Source organism: Sesamum indicum, linkage group LG6 (genome assembly GCF_000512975.1).
Source record: "Sesamum indicum cultivar Zhongzhi No. 13 linkage group LG6, S_indicum_v1.0, whole genome shotgun sequence".
In the NCBI taxonomy this organism is placed as follows: Eukaryota; Viridiplantae; Streptophyta; class Magnoliopsida; order Lamiales; family Pedaliaceae; genus Sesamum; species Sesamum indicum.
The window spans coordinates 4,844,779-4,854,272 of NC_026150.1; the positions used below are offsets into that span (position 1 = coordinate 4,844,779).

The 9,494-nt window shown below is 38.0% G+C and overlaps 2 protein-coding genes across 3 annotated transcripts in view; one reads left to right on the plus strand and one right to left on the minus strand.

The window, feature by feature from the left end:
* Window positions 7-6,002, plus strand: LOC105163754 (protein FAR1-RELATED SEQUENCE 3; the record flags this gene model as incomplete). 2 transcript variants are annotated; one of them, XM_020694707.1, is given in 6 exon segments in its annotated part: window positions 7-2,990; window positions 3,084-3,173; window positions 3,551-3,700; window positions 4,168-4,284; window positions 5,584-5,658; window positions 5,747-6,002. In XM_020694707.1, coding segments are annotated over 5 exon segments (2,646 nt in total). In that variant the 3' UTR covers window positions 5,629-5,658; window positions 5,747-6,002.
* Window positions 6,740-9,494, minus strand: part of LOC105163755 (serrate RNA effector molecule) — an 8,179-nt gene continuing 5,424 nt past the window's right edge. The window contains exons 11-13 of the mRNA XM_020694698.1: window positions 9,443-9,494; window positions 9,104-9,283; window positions 6,740-8,131 (exon numbers count right to left, since the gene is read on the minus strand). The exon at window positions 9,443-9,494 is cut by the window's right edge and continues 20 nt beyond it. Coding sequence (XP_020550357.1) covers window positions 8,071-8,131; window positions 9,104-9,283; window positions 9,443-9,494 — 293 coding nt within the window. The 3' untranslated portion in view covers window positions 6,740-8,070. The remainder of the gene's footprint in view (window positions 8,132-9,103; window positions 9,284-9,442) is intronic.

Genomic DNA, 9,494 nt, shown 5'->3' on the forward strand with positions numbered 1-9,494 from the left:
CTCCCCCTCTTTCCGCACCGTCGCCGGTACCTCCCAAACGCCGTCGTCTGACTCCTCCCTCCCTTTCGATCGGATCATGCAGAAACCCTAGAAAAATCCAATTTCATCTAATTCCACGATCACTCTGAACGAGTTATGTTTTCCCTCTGATCACAGGTGTCTCTCTGTCTCATGCATTTTATGTACAATCATACATATATACGTTATAACCTACACGTCTCTTTTGCCCCCTTGAATATTATTACTCTGGTCATGAGCTGACTGTGTGTGAAGATTTTGAAGTGCATGGGAAGGTTTCTATTGACTGGTGATATAGTAATCTACTGCTGACGATATATGAAAATTTTTCACGTTAGACTGAAGAATTTGCCAAGGTGCATATGAATTATGCTGTGGTTTTTAAGTTAAGAACTAAGTTCTCAAGAATATATTCCTTGGTGGAGGTATATTGGTGGTGTTTTGGGAGTTCTGAAGTAAAATTAGGGGTACAGAGTAACCCAAGCCTCCTAAAGTTGGCTAGATGCTGGGGTAGCTTCCGAGTATTTGTCTCTGTTGTTTTAATGAATTTTTAGGGAACAGTGCTTATGCATATTTATTTGCGCTCGATCACATATAGTCTTGATGTGTGTCAACAGTTGAATTCATGTGGATTAGAGTTCTATGAACCTGTCAAAAGACGTCCACGCATACTCGTGCTAATGTTCAGGTGATTAGAGTTTGTGATGGTGATATAGAGTGGTTGTGGTATGGATGTAGAATTGATTGATCTGGAAGAGGGCAACATGGGGCTATGTGGGGGCATCACAGATGACGGAGATGATGATTCTAATGATGGTGGAGAAATGAATGCTTATGGCCACTCTTTGGCTCAGGATGAGGAAAGGATTGTTCATGAACCGCATGTCGGGATGGAATTTGATTCTGAAGATTCAGCAAAAATGTTCTATGAAGATTATGCTAGAGGTCTAGGGTTTGGCATCCGTATTGGGCACTTTAATAGATCAAAGCCAGCCGGCAAAGCAACCTCCCGGGAGTTTTTGTGTTCTGGAGATGGGTTGAAAAAAAGACCTGGTGAAAGATGCAGGGCCATGCTTAAAATTGAGTTAAGGGGTGAAAACAAGTGGATAGTAACAAAACTTGGAAAGGAGCACACTCATCCGGTCTTAAGTCATGGTGAAGTGCATTACCTCAACCCAAGGAGACATTTTACTGCCAAAATGAACAGTGTAGTGGAGTCTCACCAAGGTGTCAACATAGTGCCTACTGGTGTGATGTATGCATCTATGGATGGAAACCATGTCCCTCCAGAAATGAACCATGTAGGGAAGAGTATGTCTCTTCCAGAATCAAATCATACATTTAAGAACACTGGCTCGTTAAGCTATATGACGAGACATCCTAGGCGAAGAACATTAGCTAGGGATGCCCAGGATCTCCTCGATTACTTTAAGAAAATGCAGGCTGAGAACCCAGGATTTTACTATGCCATACAACTTGATGAAGAGAACCGCATGGCTAATGCATTCTGGGCAGATGCCAGATCAAGGGCAGCTTACAGTCATTTCGGTGATGCCGTCATTATGGACACGATTTACAGAAGAAATGAGTACACAGTACCATTTGCTCCATTCACAGGGGTGAATCATCACGGTCAGAAAATTATGTTTGGTTGTGCTCTACTTCTAGATGAATCAGAAGCTACATATGTGTGGCTTTTTCAGACGTTTCTAACTGCCATGAATGACCGTCCCCCTGTATCCCTGACCACGGATAAGGACAGAGCCATACAGGTTGCAGTTAGTAAGGTGTTTCCAGAAGCCCGGCATTGTATAAACAAGTGGCATATGTTAAGAGAAGGGCAAGAAAGAATGGCCCAAGTCTGTCTTGCTCATCCTAATTTTCAGGTGGATCTGTATAATTGCATCAACATGACTCAGACTGTTGAGGAATTTGAATCATTTTGGGCGTCTCTCCTTGAAAAATATGATCTGAAGAGAAATGATTGGCTTCAGTCAATATATGATGCTCGCAGGCAATGGGTGCCTGCTTATTTTCGGGATTCTTTCTTTGCTATTTTTCCCTGTCTGGGATTTGAGAGCTCATTTTTTGATGGCTATGTAAATCAACAAACTACTTTGCCATTGTTCTTTAGGGAATATGAAAGAGCTTTAGAGAACTCATTTGAGAGGGAAATAGAAGCTGATTCTGATACAATATGCACCACCCCTGTGCTGAGGACACCTTCCCCAATGGAAAAACAGACAGCAAACTTGTATACAAAGAGAATGTTCTCAAAATTCCAAGAGGAGTTAGTTGAGACATTTGTATACACTGCAAACAGAATTGATGGTGATGTAGCTAGCAGCATATACAGGGTTGCAAAATTTGAAGATGACAATAAAGCCTATATTGTATCAGTCAACAATGCAGAAATGAAAGCAAATTGTAGCTGTCAGATGTTTGAGTATTCTGGCATCCTATGTAGACATGTATTGACAGTTTTTACCGTAACAAATGTACTTACATTGCCATGGCATTACATCTTAAAGAGGTGGACCATAAATGCTAAAAGTGTGATTGCATCTGAAGAACACAGTGAGCCACAGAGTCATGAGTCACTGATTACAAGATATAACAATTTATGCAAGGAAGCTATGAAATTGGCTGAGGAAGGGGCTATAGCATCAGAGACATACAGTGTGGTACTTGCTAGTCTCAGAGAAGGAGGGAAGAAGGTTTCCGATATTAAGAGAAGTATAGCAAAAGTCCCACCATCAAGCTCACAAGTTAGTGGAGTTGGTTATGATGATATAAGAACATCCACAGCAACTCCAGAAATGACCCCATTACTATGGCCACGGCAAGATGAAATACTACGACGTTTTAATCTTAATGATGCCAGTGTTACTAGTCATCCCATTTCTGATTTAAATGCCCCAACCATGGCCCCAGTTTCTGTTAATCATGATGATGGTCACTCTGATAGAACGGTAAACTATAAATCTAGACTTACTGTTCAGATAAATGAAATATCCTTTGCAGAAGAAGATGCTAAGCTTTCGTTATATGTCATTCTGCCACAGGTGGTTCTTCCTTGTCTGAAGTCAATGACTTGGGTAATGGAGAATAAAAACTCGACCACAGCAAGTAGGCTAGCTGTAATTAACCTGAAGGTTTGTGCCCCCAGCATCATTGATCTCTTGCTCCAAACCAGTTAATATACTGAATGGTTCATTTCTTGTACAGAAACAATTTATGCTGCAGTATTTGATTTTTTGAGAGATCTATCTTATTTAGTGCCTTTCTTAGTCGGGTTCATAAATTTCCTTTTTTAGTTGGTTCTGTTGATTGCCTTTTCTTATAACTGAGTTCAGGTGTGGACAAGCTATTTGAAAGAATTATTCCTGATGATACCTAAGGACCAAAGTCTTTTAAAAATTGTCATTTAATCTTGATCTTTTGAGTAAATACTGGGCCTATTGTAATCGCAAACTTAAAGTTTAAAATTAAATTAATGATTCAAATTTATTTTTCTTTTGCTCCTTCACAGTTACAAGATTACAGCAGAACTCATGTGGGAGAGTCAGAGGTAAAGTTTTCGCTATCGAGGCTCACATTAGAGCCCATGTTGAGGTCCATGGCATACATCAGCGAACAGCTTTCTACCCCTGCCAATAAAGTCGCAGTCATCAATTTGAAGGTTTGTGATTTTCAAATTAATTCTTGGTTTGATGTAGTAACGTCACCTTTCCTTGTATTACATGATGCTTGTATGTTAAGTGGACTGAATGGCCAAAGAGGACTTCTGCATCTTGCTGCATATATACTCAACACAGTTAAGTGGAACTTAATAAGTTCAAATGCCAATTTTGTGTTGTAGTCTACCATATTCTGGTTTAGATCATCTCTGTAGCAGCGCGCATTAATTCTTATCATCTTTACATGTGTATTTGAGTATTGCTCGATTTCCTTAGAGAAATTTGTCAATCTATGACCACTGGGATGAGGTACTTGACAGAAGTTAATATTGTCCAACAATGATAAAAGCATATGACTGTTTAACCATCATTTTCCTGCTGGTAACTTGATATCGTATTGGAAAATACTTCTTTTCCTGTATTTCAATGCAATAGCCATTCTACTGGATATAGACTGCTTTATCTTCAGCTTCAAGACTCAGAGACAACCTCAGGAGAATCAGAAGTGAAATTTCAGGTGTCCAGGGATACTTTAGGTGCCATGTTGAGATCAATGGCATACATTCGTGAGCAACTCTCTAATGCAGTAAGTATTCCTTGCATTCTGCCACTACATTCCGTTTTTGTAAAAACTCACAGTTAACACATCTTTATGATTTGAGGTTTATATGATATCTTTCATCTTCCTTGAGACAATACACAGTACCCTATGATGCTAGTTCTATTTTCTGCTCCACAAAAGAAGATAGTAGGCGACATCCTCTATATGTTTGACTCATAAATATTCTTGTATCAAGCAGTAATTATGACATTACTGCTCTCAAGAATTGCACATTCATGAGACAGCCACACAAACTGGAATTTTCTATAGTCCATAGATATTTATTCTTGTTCTTGTTTTTGTTTTTCAGTGATCTTAAGTGTTTCCATTTCTTCGGGTTACTCATCATTTTCCTCGGAAATGAATCATTGCATTTATTGTGCTTAGCATGTAGATATTCTATCCTATCGAGTATCTCCTTAGGTATTACGGGGTGTGAATGGCAGATACTTGAATAGCAGATTATAAGGCATGTGAAGTATATTCATTAAAAGATATAACATGTATAAATGTAAAATTGATCTCGTTGATGATTATTAGCAAAGTAATTCTTGTGGTACAAATGGGACCTCCAACAGCATGCAATATCATGCTATACACAATTCTTTATTCATCTACTCTCTTCATTATTTGGCACCAACTCTGGAGTTTATGTTCTTTCTGCTTCATATTCTTTTATTATTGCCAATTGTTATTGAAATTTGTTACACTAACAAAAAATTATTTGTCCTTCACTAGCCATTTAGAATCATTCCTTGATTTTTTATTTATTTATTTATTTTTTTTTTTTTGAGATGTGCTCCTTGAATAGGAAAGGACTTCAAACATAAATACTTTGTCTATTCATAATCGGTGTCTGTATTACCTTAGACTTCTTCTGCCGCACTTCTTCAATTTCTTACATTGTGTAAGCTGGGATAGCTTGCCAAATGGAAGTTAATAACAGCCTATTATAAAAGATGATTAACTTGTTGAGCATAGCTTGTTCTTAGATTCTTGGGTCTGACGCTAGCTGGAAAATCTGATTCGTGTTGAGTAGCTGCTGTGCTACGCTATTCAGTTGTTTCAAAATGCATGCTTTCTTTTTCAAATTTTTCTTGTTTGTACTTCCTCGAGAAGATGCATGATTGATCAACTTTCCTTATTTCCACTTATAATCCAAGTACGTAGATTTACTCGCATCATCCATAGTTTTTGCCAACTACATTTGATCAATTATTATTACGTTTTTGCCATCCGAAGGATGATGGTTTTCTAATATGGATGTCCTTTTTTTCATCGCAGATCAACACGAAACAAGATAATACAGCTAAAAGGCAGCGAAAGTAGAGCCCACCTTCTTCCGACTTTCATACCAAGGTGAAGTGCATATTGGAGTTGACTTACTGACTGAACTTTCTCCAACGAGTTTGCAATTCTCTTAAGTCCTCCGTGCATCTCTAAACAGGCTGTAGTTGTTCCTTGGTCCTGCTACAGAATCTAATTGCAAGTTTGTAAATGTACATACCAGTAGGTCTTACTAGGCATGAGTTCACTCTGGCATTGCCGATGATCAAGATTGCATGGGTTTCCAGATGGAATGTTGTATGTGTTTAGTCGGCTTTGTAGAAATTAGTAGTAAAACAACAGTATCTTGTTGATGCTGCTATACAGTGTGCGTGCGCGATTATTTTCATGGAAATGTGCATAGTGTTTGGATCCAATTCTTAGTGTTTTGTGGCGATAGAGAGAAAAATAAATAAGTATATGTTAAAAATAGTATGCATGTTTGGATTTGTTTTTTGAAATAATTTAAAGTAAGTATTGCATATTTAATGTTGTGTTTTGAGAGATAAAATTATTGTTCATTGTCAAATCATGTTTTTTTTAATATATATTTATGTACATGTGCGCGTACATATAAATATATGTATTTATGCTAAAAATAGTTAAAAACACCCAAATAAAATATTTCTGTATAATGACAAATATGGGGTATATTTTAACATATTCCAAACAATATCTGAAAATGAAAACAAACATAATGGTCATATTTTCAATGTTTATTTCCTAACGTAATGTCTTTGGAAAGAAGAAATTTGGCAGGGTTAATCCAGTCGGCTAATATTCGATTCTGGTCGTGATAAACACAAAGTGCATCCTCCTTCATCCCACACTAGCTATCTTCTTGGGCCAATCTCGTCTTGTGGTAACAAAGGGTGCAATTTCTCGCCTGAAAAAGTTGTCCGTGTGATTTAACAAACGCGATGTAGAAAAGAGGACATCTCCTGTTGTTTTTGCTATATCTGGCCAAAATTTGAGCGTCCGAGAGCAAGACCTCTTGCAATGAATTAAGCATCCAATTCTATCTAGCTTTAGAACAGAAGGTCCAAGCATATAGTCGGCAATAACAGTCGACAATTAATGATAAATCTGGTTCAACTAATTAAATTAAAAAGAATTATTAAAAATACTAAAATGTATAAATCATCTCACTTTACCACAATATAGATCCCATTGTTCAAAAAATTTACTCCTTAACGATTTCGTATATCCCTCATTTGTACATTCTATTATCACAATATCAAAATCTTCAAAGCATAATAACTGGCAGATGCGCGCTCTTCACTCAGCTTTGCAACTTCAAGTCTTTTAACCAAAACACATCAATCCACAATATTGTTACTCTGTTACTCTTCATCCACATGACTACAGGGACTTATTGTATGACTCATGGAGAACTCGAGGAGAGTAACTAAACACTTGATTTCTGCAATTACACTTATCATGTAAATAATTCACCTTGATAAAGATTATCCAGCAGCCAACCACAAAACTTAGATCATATTAAACAAGCCAGTAGCTTACCATGGGGCCATTGCTATCAATGCCACATCTGGCATTACTACTAGAGGGAGAAAAGAAAAAGAAATTTTCTACGAGTAATCATCATTTGGGGTTCTTTGATTTGGTATGGAAACACCAGCCAAAAGAGATGGGAACTCTTTCTACTAGCAATCTTCATCTGGGTTGCTGTGCTTTGGTGTGAAAACACCCCACACATCTCACTGCGTCATATTGTTGAGGATGCAATGAATATATTACACCCTCCATTAAAAGGCCACATCATATTTCATTTTTACCTTTACATCACACATTAAAGTTTTAACTTCCAAAATCTGGTGATTACTGCAAATGTAGATTGCAAAACGCTATGTATTGCTCCAACCCACAGAAACGTGAGTTCAATTCCCACAAAAGGAATTATTAAATGGAGAGAATCAACTTAGCTAAGGTCAGTCAAGAACAGCACATTTCATTGCCCTGAAAATACCTAAACATCAAACATCAATCAGGGCTTCCATAAATTTAGGCTTTAGAAGATTCAATGAACTAAAAATTTATATTTAGGCCAGTAAGAGAAAACCCTATAACACAAAGAAATGTCTATAAGTTAAATTACATGGCACTGCCTTAAGTTATAAGTCTCCCTCTTGAGAACATTTCCTGCTCGAAATTGTCATGGCTCAATGGGAAGAAAGAATTACCTGAAAATTTTCAAAGCTGCCACAAACTTTTGCAATTCTGAACTTTGATGGTTCCGTTGTTAAGAATAAAAAGAAAAGCAAATTGCTGTGAAGCAGGCGATCAGGATGATTGAATCTTTATGGATCCTAAGACTGGGAACCTTTGTTTCTTCCACGCCAGGATGACAGAAAAACCAGAGGAGCTTTGCCATGATCTTCTAGATCAGAAAGCATGCAATTTACTATTTCTGGCCCTTCTATATACCTATAAACTCCTATAATCTATAACTGTAACTTCATCGTCTGGTGCATCAAGGTCATTGTAACTGCAAAATTGATACATCCAGGTAAGATTTTTGCTGAGAGTAGGGGAAGGCAACGGATATTAGACGTTGCATAAGCATACCTGCATAGATTTTACAATTACTGTGATTCAACTAGGTACATATTATATGTTTGGATTCCCTACTTAGTGCCTACTGAAATCCATGATGACAAAATGGAATTCTTCTGATTATTTCATAAGCAGGCTTTATTTTCATTAGAGTCCCAAATGTAGTTTACTCTCATGAAATAGAAGACTAGCTCTTACCACTGCCTGTGGCATATCCCATGTTGTTCTTTTGTATTTCACAGCCCCAAAGTTTATGCCCATGCAAGAGAAAGTAAATGTAGACTGTTGAGCTCCCGGTACAAATAAGTATATGCTACGAGCAGTCAAGCAGTACCTCCTCACCTAAAGTTACCGCAAAATCCATTTTGATTTATATGAAGACACAAGCTGGCCAATATTAGCATTTTCCTTTTTGTATTGCATACAGATGACAACCCCTAACGGCTAACACTAAAACCTTATTCCGACACTAAACATGGCCATATGTTTGCTCATTATCAAACACCAGTACTTTACCTGCAGTATTGAATTGTGGCCTGGATGAAAAGCTACATAGTGGCGGTATTCAGAACCTCAAGCCTCCATTGCACAGTTTAAACAATTTCTCTTGGTTAAATTCATTATAAAAGCTACATCAAGAAGGTCCGATCTTAGTCCTCTCACCCTAAGCCCAAAAACATGATGAGATCAAAGTGAAATGTTCCCCCCTATTATGGTTCCCTTTCCTGAAACACTCATCAGAAAGGCTCTACTCACACTAATAAACTTTGGTATGTCAGACAAATCAGGACATGTTTGCAAATCAAGGTGGCTTAATTTAGGCATTTGCAAATGTCCAGTCTAATGTTTCGGCAGCTGAAGCTCTGAAACACATTAAGTTTAAAGGAAAGAGAGTACGACTGACCTTCGCAAGCGCCGAGGATCCTGTCGAAATGTAGGGGGCAAAGCAATAATTGGAGCAGGTCCACTTATCTGGGGACCTGGTATACCATTTCTGCCACCTTCAAATGGAGAAGGTCCTCCTTGGTCCCGCAACATCCGCATAGCAACTTCAGGAGGGGCAGGAACAAAAGGCCCCAGCGGACTGGAAGCAATGAACATATAATTATAAACCATAAAGACAAGGAAATTCGACGCAGAGTGATTAGAATCATTCGCATTACACTAAAACACAAGAGGGAAAGAAGGGCTGCAAGACAACCAAGGTAAATGGTTGGAACATAGAGAGCTGTACTGAACTTACCCAGCTCCAGGAACAGGCATCAAAACAGGCGGAGGTATATCTGAAGCAAAAG